Source organism: Aphidius gifuensis, linkage group LG3, assembly GCF_014905175.1.
Source record: "Aphidius gifuensis isolate YNYX2018 linkage group LG3, ASM1490517v1, whole genome shotgun sequence".
Taxonomy (NCBI): domain Eukaryota; kingdom Metazoa; phylum Arthropoda; class Insecta; order Hymenoptera; family Braconidae; genus Aphidius; species Aphidius gifuensis.
This window is the reverse complement of record NC_057790.1, coordinates 3,861,182-3,885,512: the sequence shown is the minus strand read 5'-3', so window position 1 is coordinate 3,885,512 and position 24,331 is coordinate 3,861,182. Positions and strand designations below refer to the sequence as shown.

Below are 24,331 nucleotides of genomic sequence, written 5' to 3'. Positions count from 1 at the left end.
ATGCAAAAATTTATAGTGTCATAGTGAAACATGATGCATTTATAAATTTAATTTATGATAATTTTCTTTAAATTTTATATTTTTTAAAGTAAAAAATTAAAAAAATTTTATGACACTTGTAATTAGTATCACATGGAATTTTTATGGTACATGAAATATATTTTTTTTTTTTATTATTTATCTTGCTTTGAATTTACTTTGTTTGTTTTTCATTTTTTTTTTTTTTTCAATAATTATTTTATGTGAAAATAATGACACATTTTGAGAGCAAAAACGAAAACAATTATAAAAAATTACTTTGGACAAACGCCTGTATGAATATTTTCACTAAATTTAAACTCTAATTTTTTTATTTTGTTTTTTATGTTTTTTAAATATAAGATAAGCTATTTTATCGACAAAACGTAAATGCAGGGTAAGTGCTGTGAAATCGTATGTCAGCTTTCATATTTTTTTACGATTAAAAATAAAAAATAAAATGACATTATTATTATTATCATCATAATTTTTAAAAAGTTGTTTTAAAGTTTTACGACATCTGGATTCTCCATTATATTATCCTCAACATTTACCCCGCAATTTTTCAAGAAAGTTGTAATTGATCTACCACAAAATTATAATAACAAAAAACTCGTATCAACGAGCTCAAAAAAATTCGACAATTATAAATTTATTATTATTTTTTATCAACATCTTGAAATAAAATAGCATTTCTTTTAAAAATAAAAAATCATTTGCTGAATTTCTAAAATACTAAATAAATATTTTTTAAATTGTTTTTGATTTTTATTTTATTGGAATATTTTTTTGATAAATTGAAAATGTTTATTTTCTTTTTTTTTTTCTTCTCAAATGCAAATTTATTTATCACATGTAGGATGACGTATAAAATAACCAATAAAAATTATCCATATATATATTTAAAGTTATTCCATTTCAAAAAGCTCAGTAAATAAAATTACATTTTGTACGTTGCAAATATATATATTTTTTTTCCATTTCTATTTTTTTCTATTGAAATTGAATTTTTTTTTTTCCTATCAAAAAAATCAATGGTATATCTTGCCTCTAAACTCAAGCACCTTATTTTTCAAAAAAATTTCTCACCCTGGATTTACCCTATCATGTTCGATATACCGTTAAGAATATTTCCAATGAAAAAAAAAAAAAATAATATCTTGTGAATTTTTCTTTGAAAATGTCAGAAAAATTAGTATCGTTTTTCTCGGCGATTTTTAACAACAATATATATTTTTCCATTCACAGCTTTTTCAAAATCTATTTATAATAAATAAAATAATATATAATATGTATTTTATTTTTTTTATTCATGTTCTTTTTGTGATCGTCATCCGGGCAAAGAGAAACTTTGAGAGAATCCGGAGGAAAATATCAACATAAAAATATGAGATATAAGACAAAAAAAAATCAGGATATTTGAAGACAAACTTCTGAGTATAAAAATAGAATTCATATTTATAGAATTTATATATTACACTGCATGAGTAAATACTGATACTTTTTTGTCTCGAAAATCACAAAACCTTGATCCCTTGCGCTTCTATTTATATCAAATATCAAGTTATTAAAAAAAATATAACAATGAATATTGATCCTTTGTAAATTGATACAAAAGTTGAGCAAAAAAAAAAAAAATCAATAAAATTTATTTAATAACAACAAAATGCTATATACAAGACAAAAGTTTTCAATGAATAGTCTTAAATTTCAAGTCTTAAATTTAATATGAATCTATGTTAAGATTTTTTCAATTTCAAGAAAAAAAAATATATTTCATATCCATGTCTCATTATGAATATTATTATTATTATATTTTTAAAATAATAATATTTATTGATTTTAAATATTGTGCATTTGTGTGTATCAAACAGGTGAAATATTAAATTTAAAAATTGACATTATATTTGTATATTTGTTAGTCAATATTTAAAAAAAATTTAGCACAAAGCAACAGTACAAAGCAACAGTTTAATAGAATGTTGACACGTCAATTGTAAATAAATAAAATAAATAAAATAATTAAAATCAAATTAGAAAAAATGTCAAGTATTGTTTGATAAAATTTGATAGATAAAAATATTTAAAATTTTTATTGTCACATTAATTGAAAGCTTATAAAAAAATGTATATATGTAAAATAAAAAAATGAAAATGAAACTGTTTAACAAAAAAGAGATAGCAAAAAAAATGATTAAATAAAATAATATTTTAATAGTTGTATTATTGCCAACAATAGCTTAATTGTATTTGTGTGTAAACATGTATTTTTAAAAATGAATGTATATGTTGAAATTTCAATCGGAAGTATTTTTCAATTTCAAGCCTCTCATTTGTCCACTCTCTGCCTCACTATCCCTCATCAAATCAATCTTTGATCTAAATTTTTATTTTTCACTGTCCAATTGAAACTCAAATTGATCACCACTTAAAACTTGTCAAATTGACAATTCTATGGAAATTGATGTGAATTAAAAAATACTTTTTTATTGATTTCATGCTTCATAGAGTTTTTTATATTCCTTTTTTTATTTATTTTTTCATTAATTAATTTATGTTTTATTAAAATGACAATATAACAAATTAAAAATGAATAAATTGTTAAAAGATTTATAAATAAAATAAATCTTAAAAAAGAAATAAAATTAAATAAAACATGTAATAGAGAGGTAGATAAAAAAAAATTATAAAAAAATAATAAGACATTAGTTGGTTTTATGGGTGTTTTGCTTGTTGAAAAAATAATGTTACATACTGGACATAGATATAAAAAATTTTCAACAATTGTATGTATACTGTAGTTATTTTATTATTGATAAAAAAAAAAATAACCAAACAAGTAAATAAATAAAATAGAAAAACAAGGAAATAATAGTAAAAAGAAAAAAAAAACCATGACAGAGTTTTGTAGTGAAAAGTAGATGGAAACAATATTCCTGTTGGATAAATAAAACGATTGGTGTATAGTGAAAAATAAATGCATATGTATATTGAAGTTTTAGTACACCTGAACTAGTAAGAGTTGGAGTTTTTTTTTCGGTGCACATGAAGCAACCAATGTATTTTCTATACATGTATAAATAATATACATATTTTATTTAACTGTGACCAAGATGGAGGCGAGTATGGTTTAGTACATCACAGCTTAAACCTATATTCATATACGTGACTCGATTTTTTAAAAAAGTATTTTTAAAACACTTGAGGGATCAACTTTACTGTTGGATATAAAAATAAAAAAAAAAAATGAATAATACTAGATCTGATCTGATGTATTTGTTTTTTTATAAATATATAAATATTTTATTTTTTTTTCTCGTATGTATTTGGTTTTTGTTTGTTTTGAATTTTTTTTATGAGATAAATTTTTACAGGTGAGGGTAATTTCAGTTTTAATATGTTTAACAAATTTATATATAGATATATTGATTTCTTAAAATTTTTTCTCGTAAAAATGAGTAGTTGAATAATTGAAAGTTTATTGCTATATATTTTTTGATTCTTTATTTTTTTTATTGAGAAATATTTCTCTTGATCAAAGTTATAACTTATTCGCTTGCTTGATATTTGACTTTTTTTTTTTTTTTTAAATATTATTATATTTGTTCTTTTTTTTTGGACTTTTTAGAGTTTTTTATTTTTTGTTTTACAAACAGAATATGGTAGGTAATTTGTTTGAGAAGCAGTCGAGTGGATAGTGATCATCCGGGTTTTGCTCTTAGCGATTTTATGAAAAAAAAAAAAATTCATGTATTCAAAGATGCAAGCTTGCTGCATGAGCAGGCAATTGAAATTTAAAAAAAGTCGTTTTATTAATTATTTCTTCACTCATTATTTATTTTTGAGGTGATATTATTATTATTTTTTCACTTAGATAAATACATGCACGTGTACAAATACAATAAGCAAGTGCTGCAGTAATCAACAATAATTTATGATAAATTTTAGAGTAAGTAAAAATATGAAAGAAAATTTATGAAAAAGTTTAAAAACTGTAATTGTTTTTTTTTTTTTTCATGATTAAGTGTTGTTGTCATTATCGTACAGCCATTCATTCACAAAAAAAAAAATTATATTTTGTATTTGGATTATAAAAATGAATTTTTTTTTTTTTTTATATATTTTTTATTACTTTTTTTATGTGAATGTGAATTTTTGAAAAATAAATAAAAACTCAGTAAGCTTTTGTCTTTATTTTAACTGAAAATTTTGTGAAACTTGGTGAAAACTAAAATTATATTTTAATTTATATATATATCTATATAAAATTTTTATAACAAGAGAAAATTCATTTCAACATTTCATGCTACAATAGAGAAAAAGCCACAAAATTTATTTTTAATTTTAACCATCAAATTTATACTTGATTGCTTTATACCACTAATATTTTCACCAGTTTCTCGTCAAAAATAAAATTTAAATATTGAAAAGAAAAAAAAAAAACAACTAGTTTCCAATTAGCTATGAATTTTTTTTTTTTATAAAAATAAAAAAATTTAGTCATTGGTTTTGTTTATATATTTGTCGGGACAATAAACACGTATACAAAAATGAAAAATAAAAAAAAAAGCTCCATGACAAAAATTGAGACGTCTAATTTTAAAAATTAAAAAAAAAATAATTTTTATTCCTAAAAACTTGATTTGATTATTCAATTTCAGTTGTTTTTTTAGCATATATTTTTAATTTTTTTACTCAACAAGTAAATAATTAAATAAACTAAAATGAATTTGTATTTTATCAAGCGAATAAACAGACTAGTAATTTAAAAAAATAATGAATGCATTAACAGGGAAAAAAAAAAAAAGAAAGTTTGGTATTTGGATGACAAAACTTGACAAAACTCCTTCTTCAAACTTTCTTCTTATTTTATTATTATTGTGAGGGTGAAAACGTTTTTTTACACTAGAAAAAAAATGAAAAGTTGGCGAGCTTATTGAAGAAGGCGAAAGGACAAATAAAAAATAGACGCTAAGAAGGTTTCACGATCGTCAAACATTTCATTCCGGAAAGTAAACAATCGTTTACTTTTCTGATCTCATTGTTCTATACTTCATTTTTCATTTTCATTCTATTATTATTATTATTATATTATTTTACTTGTTTTTCAAAGCTCAGATTTCATATTTTTTTTTTTATATTCTTGGCACAGACATTCGAGAATGTTTCTAATAAAAAAGAAAAAAAAAAAACTTTTATTTTTCCGGATAGTTCAATGCAAATGTAAAAAAAAAAAAAAATTAAAAAACAACTTGTATGCATTTTCGTGTACTATTCTTTTCACTTCCTCATACCAAAATTATATTTTTATTTTCTATTGTTTTTGAAAAATATAAAAAAACTGTTTTATATTCATTTTAAATCAATAAAATATTTTTTTTAAATTTATTTTATAATCAAATTTTTGTCATGGAGCTTGTTTGAAATTTAAATATTTTTTTAATTTTATCAAAACAAAGTAAATCAAATTAAAAGTTTCATTTACAAAAAAGAAAAAAAAAAAAAACGAAAATGTTTGTTATGGAGATGTATGGTTACTATTAAATTGTTGTTTAAATGTTTTTTTTTTTTTAAATAAGATTAATAATGGTCAATCAAGTACCTAACAAAGGTATTGCGTCGGAGACCTGTGGCAGGGTCTCAGCAACGAGATTCAGGAACACCGTGAGCGATAGCAAAATGGTCACTCCTGAAACAACATGATCGACCAAAAATTGTCTCTTCAATAAAAAATAAATAATAAATTATTCATTAATGAATAATTATAATTATTTACTCAATAATATATTATAAAAATTGAAAAAAAACTTTTTTCCTTTTTTTATTTTTAAATGATATAATAAAAATAAAATATATAGTTTTAAAAAATAAATAAGTTTAAATATATTTTTTGTTAATAGATATATTTTTTATTGTGAAATTATTGTTACACAATACAGATCTCAATATCATATTTATTTAAAATTAATTGTAATATCAAAATATTTCTTGATTTTTTTTTTATTTTTGTCAATAATAATAATAGAGTTTTGTGTGCGCAACATCAGCTTATGGTATTATAATTTTTTTCATATGTTTGATGAATGTTTGAAGAGATAATACTCTGTACAAGTTTTGATATATATCTAAAATTTATATATATATATGATATGTGTGTATGAAGCAAGCCGTTTGCATAAAGTTATGAAACTTGAAACTTTGGGGTAACGTAATCACAGTTGGTGCTTTTGAGAATGGCACACGATAAAGTTATAAAGACGATGAGTATGAAAGAGTCACTTAACAACAACTAAAATTCACCAAAATAATTATTAATATTACTTTGAAAAAAAAAATATTTATATGTATAAGTAGTGGCTTTTAATTATTAGAAAATTGATTTACCTTTTTAGACGAAAATATTAAAAATAAAAATTGATGTAAAATAAATGTATAAAAAAATTATAAAAAGTAAATATGGATTTTATTTAAATGACTTGATATTTTAATTTTTATTATGCGTAATATATTTTAGTTATTATCATTGGTATATGATAATTGATTCAAAATTGCATAAAGCAACGTCAGAATAAAGTTGTTTAGTATACAAGAAGTTGAAACGAGAATTTGATGTGAGACACATTGGATTACTAGATTGTGTTTTTAGATGCTTGTAACAATAAAACTTGAGAGAAGATGCAGTGCAACTCTCATTATTCACAAAACAACAAAGCAACTCAGGTACACAAACTTGTTACAAAATAAATCAACAATAGTTTAAAAAAAAAATCAAACAAACAAACGTTAAAATTCAAATGTTTATTTGATTATAAAAATTTAAATGTAAACTCAATTGCTTTGAAATTTATATTTTTTTTTTTGTTATTATTATTTGAATCATGTGGCAAGTGTAAAACTTATCGCCAGCTTGTTGAATCAATTTTTATTTATCACCGATTCAGATGGTAAATTTCAAAATAATCTAAAAATCATTATTTTAAAATTTATCATAAATTTTATTATAAAATACTTGAATATTTATTGAATTTAAGTTTACAAAAATTCTACATCAAAGTCAAGATGGATTATTGAATTTTTTGTATTTTAAAATGACAAAAAATATATAAAATGAAAAAAAATGTAGAAAATCATAAAAAATGGTTTTGAAAATAAAGTAAAAAAAATATAATAATAATAAAATATAGTTTTAAGGGGAGGATTTAGTATATGTATCTCAACAATGCACAGTGAAGAATGAAAAACGGTAATCCCGGGTCCAAAACGTGAGTTGGAATACGAGCAAGGACTTTCCACAAACACTCGTGAGTCTCAGTATTTTTTTTTTATTTTATTTTTTTTATTTATTAGTTTTATTTTAACATTTTTTTTTTATATGGAACACTCTGCTTCATCTAGTTCTTTTATTTATTTATTTATTCATATTTATATATTCATTTATTGTTTTCTATTTTTTTTTTCCCTGCATATTTATATTATTGTGTTTTTGTATTATTTATTTCATATATTTTCGCCAATTTACTTTTAAATTCTCATGTAACTTTTAATTTTCAATCGTAAGTTATTAATTTTTTTTTTGCTTTATTTTTAATTTCATAATTGTGCACACTGCTATTATTTATTTCGTAAGATTATAATGATATTGAGATCTGCTTGTGTTTGATTTGGTCACTTACCTTTTGTCAGAAAAATAATACCTATTTATTCCAAAAGTTTGTGTTGTTTATTATATTTTTTTTTTTTTATTAAATCAATTCAATATGATTAATGATGATAAAATGTATTTATTTTTTTTTTGTTCCTGAGAAAGCAAGTGCTTTGTTAGACAAGGATATAAATTATTAAAATGGCTGCTATTTTTCCTGCAAGTAGTATGAATAAAAATGAAAAACATTTGATGAATTTTTTAAAATTTATTTTACGATGGTGTCGACAATGTAATTTATATTTTAAATGAATTTAATTATTTTTTAAATTTATTTATATTACCAATGATTATATAAATTAATTTTTTATTTTCTCCGAATTTTTTTTTATATGAGTTTGATTGTATTCAAAGAAAATCGATTTGTCATAAACACAGAATTTTATTTTTCACGCATGTGTGCACTATATTGGCATACTTATTTCATTCTATATATAACAAGTATATATTTGATGGACGCAATGATGAAAATTTCGAGAAAACAAATCAACAAAATGGATTATACTGAGAATAAAAAAAATAATAAAATTTTCATACTCATGATATAAAAATGAAATTTTTAATTTATCAAATGCTTGATTTATTATAAATAAAAAAAAATAAATCATTCTGTCATTTAATTATTTTTAAAAATATATAAAATGAATGAAATAAAATTTTTTTAATATTCATTAAGTGATTGTTAAAAAATGTAATTTATAAATTGAAAAAAAAAAATATTTTTTTTCCAATAAATTATTGTTATAATCAATTTTTAATTTATTAAAAAATCATAAATATATTGTATTTTCATTTTAGGTGATTTTAAAAACCTTTTTTAGTTGAAAGATAAAATTGTAAATTCAGTTGAACTAGTTTTTTTTTTTGTAATTTTAAATATTTTTTAAATACACAGTAGAAATAGTCAATAATTGGTCAGACGAATATGTCTTATTGATTTTTTTCCGTATCTCAAACGTAAGTCAAACGTAAATTTAATTTTTTATTTTTTTCTTTAACCAAACATTTGATTTTTTTTTTTCCTTTCTCACTTGGTATATTTTTCATTTCTCTAAAATTCAACCAAGCATTCTTAAAATTCTACTGCGTCTTGTCACGCGATTCAAGTGTGCTCATTTTTTAAATTTTTTTTTACACTAAACAACGCTTTAAGCTAAATTAATTTATCGTCAATCATCAATTTAATCAATGAATCACGCCTATTGTTGTCGACATTTTATCAATAAATAAAATAAACAATTGTTTGACAGATAAACAATGAAAGAAAAAAAAACAAACCTAACAAAAGTAAAAAAGAAGAAAAAACCTTATTAAATTTTAATTTATTTTTTCATTTTATTTTCTTTGCCTGATTTATTTTCTGATCAATTTTTTTATGCATCTACCGTTTTCTTTTTTTATTGCAATCAAAGCCAAGTATTTTATCACTGTCAATGAAATCCAAACAAAGCTTTAACTCGAAAGAATTAATTGGTAATACGATACAAATATATAAAAATAAAAAATAACAAAACTATTTGATACCATTGATTAAAAATAATAAAAAAAAAAATCATTACTATATTTAATTTGTGTGACTTAATTGACAAAGCTTTGATACAAAAGAAAAATAAAAAAAAGCTCTATTAAAAGATTAATTGAATGATTAAAAAAAAAATTAATTATATTGACTTTAAAATAATATTTAAATAAATTAATAATTATTAGTTTAAATATTATTATTGTATTTAAAAATTTAATTACTATGATTAATAAAATTCTTTATAAATATTTTTATCATCGGATCAATTATTTTAAATTCTATCGGTATTTTAATTAAAATTTTCCTGCAATTATTTAAAAATACACTGTTAAATATGGAATTAAAAAAAATAATAAAATTATTATTGTTATTATTTAAATAATATTTTAAATATATATTTTTTTTGTATATAAATTTTCACAACCAATTTATTTATTTAGATTTAATTTAAATAAAAGAAGCTTAATAAAAATCAAATAATAATTGCTTAAAAAAATTTCAAAAAAAAAGCATTATATTTTCTCTCTTTCTCAATATCATCAATTATGATGAACGGATATATCCTCACGCTCCATTTTTTTTGTACTCTCTCTTTTTTTTTTAGCACAAAATATTTGGAGTGATCTCATGGGCAACTTGATGATATGATACCTACTGACGTATTTTGAACCTTCAAGAAACTCATGATAAAATTATCGATAACATCAAGTCATCTTGCGCGTTAATCGCTGTGAAGTTTTATCCGTATAATTTATATATATATTTTATTTTGATGATTAATTGATGTAACCACTGAGTCATTAGTTGGAGAAAAATCAACGATAAAATTATTGACATTCAAAAAATTATACATAACATAATGATCACAGGAAGCTGAGTAACTGATTTTTATTTTTAAATATATTATTATTCAGAGCACATTTTATTTAAAAATCTAAATGTAAAATCAGTTTATACTTGCATCAATCTAAAAGCATCGATTGACTGTAAAACCACATGACTTTGCAGAATAAAACAATACAAAAAAAAATGAACAGGAGTCAATCATCCAGTACCATGCAATTGAATAGATTTTTTTAAAATAAATAAATAAACTGTCTGTGTTTTTATTCAAAATAAGCTCAAAAAATTTATCATCAAAGTAAGTTGTGAATTGATTTTTAAAATTCTTTTTTTATCTTGAATTAGTTCAATGCATTGAACTGAATCATCTGACTACTGGTCAAATCACTCATGCAGTATAAATCACTGAACACTCATATGCTTCTAAACACTATAAATACCACTCTCTAATTTTTATCTTTCCAATTTTCATTATTTCTCATTTTTTCTAATTATCAATTTTTGATTTATTTTTTTTTCTACTTGTATAAAATTATTTATTCTTTCTTTGTTTTTGTAATAAAAATTTCATAAAAAAAAAAAAAAAACAAAAAGACACTTATTCCCAGAGAAAAAATAATATTTTTATTTGCTTTTATTTTTCATATTACCAGAACAAAGAGTAATGACTATTTTTTTTCTATTTTCAGCTTCCTACGACCAACAAAAAAATATTTATATTTTTTATTTTGTTTTTCTTATAATACATAATCTACAATTTTTTTTTTTTGGATGTTGGATAAAAATAATCGTGTAATGTAAACACAATAGAAAGGATAATTGGTTATTTTATTGGATTTTTTTTTTCTTTATTCTGGTTAATGGTAGTTTTAAATGAATAAAATAAAGGTTTATATATATTCAATGGAATCAATTTGATTTTTATATCAAAACTACTTGATTTTGTTTTTTTTTTTTTACCTATTGGTGGTCTAATAATTTATAGCTGGGACACACCTATACATTTTACATAAACATTTAGAAAAAAGTTTATTATTTTATTTGCCAAAAAAAAAAAAAAAATTATAACTAACACTCACACATTCATACAAACATACAGATAGAGACTTTCAAAGAATATTGACAATATTGATGTGATATATAAAAAATTACTCTTGAGTGAATCATGAGATAAATGAACTGGGAAAAGTTTGACGATGGATAAAAGGATTTTATTTTTATATGAATTTATTTTTTTTTTATTTTGGAATGATAAAAAAAATAATTAAAATAAAATTGAATTTTAGAAACGACAGAAGTTGAAAGTTCAATACCTATTAGTGGAACAGCGTCCGACGTTGTCGGCATGCTCTCAGCAACGAGGTTCAAGAAGACTGTCAGCGACAGTAGAATGGTTACTCCTGTGAATACCGAAATTATTGTATAATTCACATCTGATAGCAATTAATGCATTATTTTAATAATCGCCTTTGATTTTGTGGACTTGATTTATTTTTTATTATATATTATATATTATTTTTCTTCTTGCGATATTATCACTTCTTCATCTTCTTCAATTTTCATTATATTTATATCAAATAATTTTTGATATTTATAATAATAATAATTATTTTTTATATTCTTGAAATCAATTATCTGATTGATGAGAATCTATTTTATTAAAATAGATTTTATTTGAAGATGGTGCTATGTATGTTATTGATGACGTTGATGAATATATTTTTAATTTTTGTTTATGTAGATTAAAGATGAATTTTTGTTTTGTTTTTTTTTTCAAAAATGTCTATTAGAGGTTTTAAAAACGATATAATATATCAATGTATAATTATATAAATAAATGTAAACACACATTCAAACACACACACACATTTATACACAAATAAATTTACATATGGATATTTATTTATTCGAAATATTCTGTTTGCTTGCTTCAGTTTGATATTGCGGAGTATCATGGTGACCAAACGAAGGATTTATGATGAATTTAACTACAAAGAGTTACTGTGTTTATTTTCAAACATAATTATTTAATTTTTTTCATTTTTATTTTTACTGTTGAATGGTTATTTTTTTAGTATTGAATTTTTCTTCTGCTGATATATATTTTCAAGCTTTTTGTATTTTTGAAAATATAAATTCTCATCAAATTATCAGCTAATGATGTATAAATATTATTTTATTTATGTATGAAAATGAGAATGAAATTATATTAAATAAACCAAACGGAAATTAATTTACCAGTTATAATAATTAATTGTACAATGATTGTGTAAAAGAAAAAAAATGAAATAAATTAATGTAAATTGAATACGACAAATTGAAATCAAATTAATAATGATAATTTAAAAATATTGTTTTTTTACTAATTAATTTTAGACTAGTTTGAGTGTTTTTTTTTTTTATAACTTTCATAACATTTATCAAGTATTTAATTAGAATTCTCATAGTCAAATGATTTTACTAAAGTTTGGATTTGCCTTTAAAGTAAAGATCTTGTGACCCTCCACGACAGTCTATATATAGTTGGTTGGAAAATTTAACATGTTCATAGATAAGAGAATATAAATGTAAATTGTCTAGTGTATGAGTTTGAGGATGTGTGTGTGTATTTGTATTGTTTCATTTGTATGTAGTGGTTTGACAAACCGAATGTAGAATGTAATTTAAGAGAAGAACAATTGGTTTAAAAAGAGAGAGAGTACATCTACACAATTTAAATGGTTTATGAATAAAATAAAGTTTTTAATAACTCCATGTTCAACGTTAAAATAAATACTGTCGTATGAGAATTTCAAGGGTAAGTAAAATTTACAAAAATAAAAAAAAAAAGAATTTGTATATTTTTTTGCAAATAAAATAATAAAAATAATGAAAAAATATCTTTATCTTTCGTTGCAAAGTATAACCATGTATCTGTCACTTTGTGAAAGCTTGTATAAACTTGATAAAATATAAAAAAATAAAAAAAAAAGTGAAAGGTTACATGAAAAGCTTAGTAACCATGTTTTTTATTTACAGTGACATGAACTTAAACTGTTATTGAAATTCCAATCTTGTCTTATGTCAAAAAATGTCAATTTTCACTCGTTTATTATTTGAAATTCTTAAAAAAAATAATATTTAGAGTTTATAAAAATTTATAAATAATTATTATATAATAGTTTTTAATATTTTTTTATGAAATTTTTCAAGCTTTATAGTGAAACTATTTTATTATCGTTAAAGTTTAGAGACATATTTAAGTCACATGTTGACTTGAAAAACAAATTTTTTGCTAAATTACTTGACATTCTATGGAATTTAAAAGTATTTTATCACTGTTGTCTTGTCTTGATGTTGAATTTGTTGAAATATTTTCCAATTAAGTGTTCTAAATTTCATGTTTCATCATTTAATTTTCTTGAACCACAAAGATTTGGTTAATTTGTTGAACCAAATTAAGGATACTATAGGACTAAATTTGAGCTTTGCCTTATTGAGTTTGCTATACTTGAGATTTGAAATTAGCTAAATTAATAGATACCATAAATAATCTTGCACAGATATCTCAATTTTACTTGTAAATAAATATTTAAATTGTTTTTCATAGAATTTATCTCTTGTCATTTGATTGAATGTAAAAATTCAATTGATTGTAATATAAATTTTTCTTCGTTAATCGAACATATGTTTGAAAAAAATATTAAACAATTATATATTGACTTAATCAAGTAAACGATAGTTTAGATAATTTACTAAACTTTGTAATATATTAATGAGGTATATTCTAAGCTATCACTATTCTCAATGATGATGACGTACATGCAGAACAAGTTATAAATGAAATTGGATTATAGTTAGTTACTCGTTGTTACCATATAACATTATTCAACCCACACACAATTGTACAAGTTTCTTGAAATAGGATTCAGTTGAGTCAAAGTTACAAGAGCTTTACCATAGGTTACACTGTATATCTAATTAAATAAATAATATAAATAAAAATAATGTGGTCAGTTTGTAATGTTAGAAGACTTAATTGTCAAATGACATGCAACCTGACATTCTAATGCGATTTGATCTTTGCTAAATAACACTGTAAAACCATTTTAATTATTATTCGATTTTCAACAATATATACATTTGTAAAAGTAATTCAAAGAATTTCAAAGGTATTATTAAATTTCTTCGATAATCATTATCTTTCAAGTACCAAATTATCTTAATTTTCATTAAAATTTATCGGATTAAATTGATCACTTTTTAATATCTTTAAAAAAAGTTTAAAATTCATTTAATAAAAAATACTATTTAGAATTTTTAAGAATGTATAAATCAATGTTTTATTTATAATTAAAATAGACTGAAATTTTATTAGTAGAGTACTGATTTTTTTAATGATTTTACAGCAGTGATTCAATAAATTTATTTGCTCGTTTTTTTTATTTTTATTTTAACGAAAGTAATACAGTGTAAAGGTAATGACAGCAATTTAAATTTTACAGTTTCTGACTCCAATTTAAAAAGCAAGCAATTTTACTATATATGCTACAAAACATCTGGCACCACTACATTTGTGGTTAAACCAATCGACCACACAATATACAACAACATTAATAAATCACCTGTTCATATGTATACGTATTTATTTTTATTTTTGAATTTTTTAAATTATATATTCTACGAAAAACAAACCAGGTTTCGAGCTTGTTCCAGGAAATTGGCTCAATAATATGTTCAATTTTATTATAATTATTATTGTAAAATTGAATGAAATACCAAATGCTATTAACAATTCGATTGATAAATATAATCATAATATTGACTATATCAAATTACTCGTTTTTCAATTTCAATTTGAGGTTAATTTACATCAATTTTATTGATTCTATCTAAAATATAAATATCGTTTATTAAATTTTTTTTTTGTTATTAAAAATAATTCGTTTTTTTTTTTTTCAAATTTAAATTTAATTATTTTAGTAAATTGAATCAAATATTTTTCAAATAATTAATTAAAAAAAATATTGCAAAAAAGTTTATACAAAAATTGAGATACTTTTTTTTAACTTGAAATGTTTTTTTTTTTTTCAATTATTACAAGTTTAAAATGTAACTCGTTTGATGACTAGTAATTATCGTAAAAAAGTAAAATAATTGTAATCGTAAAATGTGTATATGAGTTTAAATGTCAAATAAAAAAAAAGCTGTAAATTTAAAACCAAGTGAATGTAGTGACACAAATAAAATGTGCTATGAAATGTATAAAGGTTTTATTTTTCCGTTTGGCCATTTTTTTTTTCATCTTCTCTTTTCAATTTTCATATATATTTTATTTTCAACAAATCCATTGATGTTTGTAAGATGTCTTCTGTGTTTTTACTGCCTCCAGTATATCTCATTTCTCAACAGCTTTTTAACGCATTGTTTTAATGTCCCTTAAATTATTTTTAGTTTTATTACATAAAAATTCATGAAAATTAAAATAATCATGAGACGTCATCATTATGATTTTTGCAAGACTTGTTCCAATTATCCTTGATGAATGAGAGAGACAAATTTTAATGGAAAAAAAATAAATAAAAATAAAAATTTCACACTGAGTAAAAAATTTTTTAAATTCTTGTGTGAATATTTTGAAATTCTCTGGCAATACGATGAAATAACAAAAAAAAAATATATATATATACCTCAGTATAAAGTATATTTATATAATAAAAATAAATAAAAATAAAAAAATAAATAAGAAGATAAGTTCAAGAAAAATTCAAATCACGTACGCATACGAATTTTACTTATTTCACATACATGTATGTCTCCACAAACATAAAAAAATATAATAATATTGAAAGAAAAATCAGATAATCATAAAAATAATAATAAAAATGATAACGAAACACATGTATACACTCAGAGAAAAAATACTTATTTTCTGATGTTATCATGATGTTAAATCCGATCCTGTTGCATAAAAACCCATTTGAAGAAAAAAAAGGAAAGAGAAAAGAAAAAGCTGTAGTTTGTATCAGACATATATCGCGAAATTTTACGAGCTTGAACGTAACACGAAATGAGTCTTCTCGTCTAGCATCAATCATTCTTGCTTACATATATTCGTGACAAGAATGTGTAGTTTTTCTATTTACTTTATACGCATATATACATTAATATAAATATACATCAGTGCAAAAGATGTCATATTATCTGCAAAGACATATATGCACACACACTTTAAAATTTAAAAACGAATTCATATCACTGAGTCACTTTGTATACAAATTACACGAATGAATAAATGTTAAAAAAAAAAAATTTATGATGAATATTTTTACGTCAATCGTCATCAATTGGTATTTAAAAATAAAAAAATTTCAATAGAATTATAGTTTAAATAAAAAAAAAGAAAAAAAAAACTATAAAATTCATCAATAAGTGAAAATATTTTTGTTGTTTTTGTTAATTTATATATTATTTTAATGTTGTTATAAATTTTTTATATAAAAAAATTAATTTGATTAATAAAAAAAAATTATTTGTGCCTAGAAAAATTATTAGGGTATAACATTGATTGAGTCATTTTTTAAACTTTATATATTTAATTTTTGTTAATAATTTTTTAAAATAAATTAGATTAAAAAATGACTCAAATTTATCAATGAAATAAAATGCATATAAAAATATATCAATTATATATGATAAGTCAGATAAAGTGGTTTTGTTGCGCTTTAAATTGTAAAAATAAATTTAAAAAAATTTTATCAAGCAAAATTTATGATGTACATGCAGAATATGATGAATTACATTACCTAGAGTGAGTTTTTCTCCGGAATCAGGTGGTAAAGTGAAACCAAGTAATGCCATACTTGATATGAGTACACATGGTACAATGAGATTGAAAAAATAGTACAACGTCCGCCTGCGGATGTGTATTGTAAATGTGACATCAACATATGGCTCTGGACAACATTGATATGTTATTGTGTTTTTTCTTCCTGGCATTCCTGAAATTTTTTAAATTATTGTGCTCTGGAGCATTTATTTCATTACAATACTAGAATAAAAAAACGAAAAGAAAACGTCTTACAATTAATTATATATATTTGTAATTTTTATTCATTGAAGTGTTAACAATGAAAGTGAAAAAAAAAATATAATTATTTTTAAAACTATTCTGTGGTAATTTTTTTTTTTTTTCTATCACATTATTTTTTGGTATTATTTTATTTTTTTATGAAAAAGTTTTTGCGGCGAAAAGTGGATAAAATGTCTCGACTTTAAGGGGATAAAAAAAAAAACGATATTGAAAGTTATATATTCCTTATCGCGAATAACTGTGCAACTGAAAGGAAGGGATGAAATAAAAAAAAAATTCAGAAAAAAAAGGAAAACCTTTAGGAGTGAATGAAATGTCGACGAGTTTTTTTTTTTATTCATTTCACTAAAAAATATCTAATTTTATCAACAGACGTTTCTATATTGTCTGCAGGTATCTTTTTTTTTTTTATACATTTTATTCTGCAGTCACGGTTCAATTTTGTCTTTTTTTTTCTGTCAATTTGGGTTTATAAAAATATAAAATATGGTGTTTTATTTTAAATGAATTATCTATTTATATATTTATCACGTATTTGTCATGTGGAAAAATTGACTAAAAGAAAAATATGATTAGAAAATATATATGGTATTGATCGAATACATTAAAAAAATTTGAATAACTAAATGAAAATAAGTAAAAAATTAGTCAAATTGTTGAAGAAATTTGTGTGGAAATTCATTGCAATAAATATTTTCAGTTAATAATAAAAGAATTGAGGAAACTGTATATAAAATTTCTGTATATTTTAATATTTTCGACATAATTTTCTTGATGAGAATCCGCTAAATCCTCGCCTGTCTGACTCTCCAAGTAGTACGAATCTCATATAGTCAGACAAGCGAAAATTTGCTTGTTTCTACTCAGTGCAGACAATCATGGACTTGACTGTTTAAACTTATTTTAGTAGTTGGTTAAGTAACCATAATTTTTGCAGCATTAAAAAATTATTATTACAATCGTTAAATATTTTTTTACACCCGACTAAAAGCAAATTTTGAATAGATAAAAAGTATAATGAGAAAAAAAAAAATTATAAATACATGTAAATATATTTAAACGCTAGTTTTTTTTTTTTTTTTATGATATAATCTATGGATTAATTTTGTAAACTTTGTGGTTTACTGCTTGACTCAAGTTTTGATATAATATATTAAAAAAAAAAAATATATATAAGTATATATACTTTTTTCTTTTCCTTTTTGGTCTTTTACAATCTTTTTTTCATTTGTATAAGTTAAAAGTTTTTTTTATAGTTTGTTAGTATTAATTTTTTATTTTTATAGAAATGAAAGATGAAAAAGATTTTAATTTTAAAGGAAAATTCAGACGTTTAAATTATCACGCGCATAATTACACACCTGACGAGTGCGTGGCTAGTCGTAAAAGCCGCGAACTCGGGTGCAATCAGACTCACCGATGAGGTCCCATTCTCCATTTGTGATGAAATCAGACAAGTCACCTCCTCCCTCTGAGTTGAGTACGAGATCAAGCTAATAATTAAAAATTTTTTCAAGTTATTATTATGAATTAGAGTTATTATTATACATACAAAACAAAAAAAAAAAACACAAATAAAATTGCGATTATTATTATACTTCATGCAAACATTGACAAAATACAATTAATCTACATTCGTTAATTTTATTTGAACTAAAATTTAATACGCAATTTAAATTACATGCTTTTATGAAAATAAAAAAATATATAAAATGCTAAAAATTAAATTAAATATAAATGAAAAAATTAAATAAATAATAATCATAATAGTAAAGTTTGTATTATTACCAAAATTATATTTTATTTTTATAAATTTTTATTTTTAATTAACTTTATTTCATAGAGAAATGATTTTATTGTAAAAAAAAAAAATGAATAAAATTTTTTAGAGTTTCATTTTGAATGGGATTTTAGTGTAAAGTTAAAATTTTGTGTTAATTTTTTTTATTTATTAAAAAAAAGGTAATTTATTTTTTGTGACAAAACTGTGATATTGAAGCTTTAAATTTATATTTATTTTTTTTTAATTTACAGCTTGTTTTTTTATAAAAAAAAAAGTAATATTTTATATACAAAGGTAAATAACTTTTTTAATTAATGAATATAAAATTTAATTGTTTCAATTATATTATTTTATGGTGATAATATTGAATTACGTGAGTTTTGTTGTTATTTGTATAAAGTGTGAAAATTAAATAATTATATTTTCAAAAGTTAATATTTGTATATATGTATGTATGAGATTACGAACAGTATTAAATTATTATATCTGGGTAAGATCGACATTCTAATCACGTTAAACGTGCAGGTGTTTCTAATGGCCAATGTGTCAGCTGCATGAATTATTTTCAACAAGAACATTTATTGCAGAGGGGAAATACATTTTCATATTGAAATGCGTGTTATTTTCTAAGATATTCAAACGATAAATTATCAAAAATATACCTTTCAATATTAAATTTTAAATATTAAATAAAATATATATTTTATATCTCAAATAAAGGCTTAAAAATTTCTCACAGAATTATCTTTAAAAATATATAAAAAAATAAATACATAATGTTTGCACGAATAAAAAAAAAAATCAAGTGATAATAATTGATCCTTCAAATTTAAATTTTATAAAAATTAAAAATAATTCTACACATAAATCATGCAAACAAATTATTATTTTATTCAAGTTTTTTTTATGAGAAAATTTCATTGTTATAGGTAAAAAAAAAATATTAATTGTCGATTAAAGTCATGTATAAGTAAACGACAGATGTCAATGTACTTTATTATATTTCTTTTTCAATAATATATTTTTAATTAATATAGAAAATAAATTGAAAACGCTGAGAACTCATTAAAACATTGATAAAATAAAATTAAAAAAACAAAACCTCACGATTTATATGATTATTTATTTTTTTTCTCGTTGAAATTTTCTGATATCTTTAAATTGAATTCTCTATTTCAACATGTTACAATATTATTTCTACAAAATGATAAGATGTTTTTACTATTTTTTAAAGTATGTTATTTATATTTTATAATTATTCAAATATGTATAAATTTAATTTGTTATTTTGGCTAATATAGTGTGATAAAGGTTTAATTGTGAGTGAGTGAAAATGCAAACTTGCAAAACATCATCAGCCACAAATTTATAGCCATCTAGTCTGACTAAACCCGGGCATATTCACTTAAGCACAAGGCTTAGGTATGGACAATATCTATGCAGACAAGTATACGAAGAATATATACCACCTGTGTGTCCAAACCTAGCCCAACACACAACAACAACAACAACAACATTCATGTTTCACAATCGAAATTCAAACTAATGTATTTTGGCTTGTCTACAATGACCAAACTTTTAATTAATTTTCAGTAAAAATTACTACAACAAAAAACACCCATTTTTTTTCTATTAATTTACATAAACTAAATAAAATAATAATAATTTAAATTAAAACAATTATAATCAAATTTTTAATGTAAAAAAAAAAATCATTTAATTATTTGTTCTCAGCGTTTTAATTGATTTGAAAAAAAAAAAATATTTTTATTTTAATTGCCTTTCATACAATACAGATATTTTATTGTATAGATATTTTTTTTTTTTTTTTTTTTACTATCCATTGAAATATGTCGATGAAAGAGTGTCTTAAATTTAATAAAATGTTTTTTTTTTTTAAAAAAAAGTTGCAATAGAGTAAATGAAAAAAGAAAAATTGCCAAGACAAAACTTGCTTTTTTTTTTTTTTTTATAAATTTATTAATATTAACTTTTTATAATTAAATATTATAGAAAAAAATCGGAAAATATTTTTATTATTCATATTGATATTATTAAATAGTGAAGTAATAATAATAATATAAATAATAAATATATTTTCAAGAAATTAAAAGATGCAGCCAAAAAATAAATAAATAATTCAAGCTTGATTATAATAATATTAACATACAAATAAAGTTGTAAAAAAGGTTTATAATAAATACATCTTAAGGATACAAGTTTAAATAAGTGGGTAAGTAGTTAGTAGAGTCAGTTAAGGGTGTATAATGTTTGGTACGTGATTTTACATGAGTGCCCAGGCTCACGTGCACTGTAATCTGCCCTTCTATTTTTTTATTTTTATTTTTTTGTTTTTTTGTGTTTTACCCTTTTCCATGATATTCAAAAGACGGTGCGTTTAAGAGAGTAGTGATGTAAAACAAAGAAAGCAAAAATAATATTTGTAATCGTCAAGAAATTGTCTGCTGATACAGTCAGTCACAAAATATGACGATCAACATAAAAAAAAATATTTGTAATTTGTCAAAATTTACAATTATATATAATTTTTTTTATTTTTTAAATTTGTAAATTTATTTTTAATTAAAAAAATAAGGACGAGTTTTATGATCAAATATTTTTTAATGTATGTAATAATGTCATATTAAAAATTGAATTTATTTTACAGCTGGTTAACATATTGTGTTGAAAAAAAAAAATCTATATTTGCCTTGTACAAATACTCGATATATTTTTTTCCCTATTTCATGATTTAATATTAATTTAAATTTTTTTTTCAATGTATTTAAATTACTATTGATAAAAAAAAATATATACATTTATTTTTTCTAGTCGTGAAATAAGCTCATGAAAAACTGACACATGATGAATTGTTTTAATTTAAAGTTGCATATGTCGACAAGTGGAAAGTAAAGAAAAAATTAAAAAAATAATGTTTTTTCACTACACGGTAGAAGTGTGATGAACACGACGAAGAAAAAAATACCCAGGGATACAAAATTATACCCTTGTTGTGAAAAAAAAAAATAAGGGTAAAATATTAGGATGAGAAATTGAAATGCAACAGGTTTAAAACCCGTTAAAACTACTATTCGGATTTCTTAGTTTTAAGTCATTTATGATAAAACTTAGCATCAAAATATTTTATCAATGTTTTTAACTAAATTTTATACAATATTTTTTTATTTTTTTATTTTAATATAACCTATCTCAATTTTTAAATATAAACCACTGTAATTTATTGTATTTAATTCCCGAGATATGAATTTAAATTTATAATAAAACCAAAAAAAAAAAAAATATAATTACTAGATTTAAATAATTTATATAATTTTAAACTTTATACCATTTTTTTTAGGTAAACCTATTTACTAGTATTTTTTTTTTCTTTAAAACTTAATTCTTCTTTATTTATAAGTAAGTATATTTTTTTGTTTTTAAATTTTATCAAAATATGTTGTATTTATACTAAAAAAAAAAAAGGTCAAAACTACTTTGTATTTTTTTTTTTTATTGTCAACTTTTATTCCCCGAGATAAAACTAAAAGAATACCAAAGTTTATAATATGAAAGTTAGGCTGTGACGTGGTTTAGAAAATTGTCAAATTTTCGATGGATAAAAAATGATAAAAAATAAAAATAAATAAAGAAAAAATTTATATATGTGTGGTCTAGTAAGGGAGTAGATAGAAAATGGCACATTGGTGCCAAGGGTTGTATGACACTCCAACAACTTTATATGGTCTCATATTCTTTGGGGTCGATACACACACCCGGTGCACACTTTTATCATCAAGTATACATGTGTGTGCATCAGCTGATGTTTTTTTTTTTTTTTTTTTTTCACTTTTTCTTTTCAAGTCACGTGAGTACATAGAATACAGTATATATACTTAAAAATTTGTAGTATAACGTTGAATCACCTGTCGCATGAGAATACACTTTTCGTGACTTTTTTACTTTATCAATACAATTTTTATACACTCATACTGACTCACAAATAAAACAAAAAAAATATATATTGTATTTTATATTTTTGTCAATAAGGTGCAAGTGTAAATTTGATATTCTTTTTGTAAAATAATAAAATGCATAAATTTTTTAAAGATTTTTTTCTATCCTGCAAGTGTTTTTTAGTTTTTGTTTTTTGCCTATTTTCATTTTATAAAGATGATAAATTAATGCTCGTTTCAAAAGCAAAATGTATACATGAAAAAAAATAAATAAATATATTTTTTGTTATTTTTTAAAACTATAATATATAAAACGACAGAAAATTGGGGAAAAAAAAATTGTATACACTTGAACAAGTAATTACTAAAAATATAAAAAATACGCTCCAGTAAAATTGTCTAGTTTATAAACTGAATTTTTTTATAAATATATATATATTTTTTTTTTTTGACCGTTTGTGTATTTTTTTTTTTAAACAATGTTTATCTTATAGTGATAACAGTAACTACCATCAGTTTGTTGTATCTTAATTTACATTATTTAACATAAAAAAGTAATGCAATGAAAGGCATTTTTTGAGATAAATATGCAAGTTTGTACAAGGCAAATACGAAACTGAGTTTGTAGCGTAATGAGTACTCTGCACTCTTCATGAATATATCTCGTATGTGAACTGGCAACAATTATTTAATGACTAAACTTTGATTATAGTACATTGCACATTCGACATATACAATATTACGAATAAATTATTTTGATGATTAAAAGTTAAACTTTAGTTTAGATATTTTTTGTATTTTTATAATATTAAGAAAAATAAAAAACATTAATTTAAAAATATTTTAATAAGAAATCATGTTGATAATGACATAAAATAAATGTTGAATGATTTTAAAAAATTATCTCGGTCGTCTGTTGGCATAAAAGTGTCACTCTGCAGCAATGGACTCCACCAATGTGAAAGGAAATTGGAATATCGATTTAAATTTGATATTTTTTTATTTATTTATTTTAAGGAAAGCAAATAAAAGTGATTAAAAGCAATAGTATGTTTAAAAGTAGTCATGTAAAAATAGAAAAAAAGCTATTAAAATTTCAAACCAATTCGGCAAAAAAAAAGTTTTTTTTTAGGAAAAAGAAAAATTGTGAAAATTTAAAAATTGTGCGCACGTTTTGTTTATTTTACTTTTAAATATAAGGAAGAAATTAAGGAAAAGTTTAAAAAAGTTTGCAACAATTAGCCAAAGAATTTACAAATAAAAAAAAACTTGAACTTGATATTTGAATGAATAATTATTGAAATTCACTTCAATAAATATAAAAAAATAAATAATTTAATTTTAAAAAAATTGTATAAATAAAAATATATTGTTAAAACCTGAAAATAATATTTGAAAATATAAAAAAACAAAACGATTGAAAATTAAATTTTTCAAG

The 24,331-nt window shown here is 21.6% G+C and overlaps 1 protein-coding gene across 4 annotated transcripts in view; it reads right to left on the bottom strand.

The window, feature by feature from the left end:
* Positions 1-24,331, bottom strand: part of LOC122851499 (neuronal acetylcholine receptor subunit alpha-7) — a 112,239-nt gene that overhangs the window by 19,447 nt on the left and 68,461 nt on the right. For 2 of the 4 annotated variants that reach the window (XM_044150762.1, XM_044150760.1), the window contains exons 8-10: positions 18,575-18,650; positions 16,871-17,065; positions 11,399-11,485 (exon numbers count right to left, since the gene is read on the bottom strand). In XM_044150762.1, the coding sequence (XP_044006697.1) occupies positions 11,399-11,485; positions 16,871-17,065; positions 18,575-18,650 (358 nt within the window). Of the gene's footprint in view, positions 1-5,620; positions 5,708-11,398; positions 11,486-16,870; positions 17,066-18,574; positions 18,651-24,331 lie in introns of all 4 variants that reach the window. The other 2 variants (XM_044150763.1, XM_044150759.1) reach the window with 2 other exon arrangements.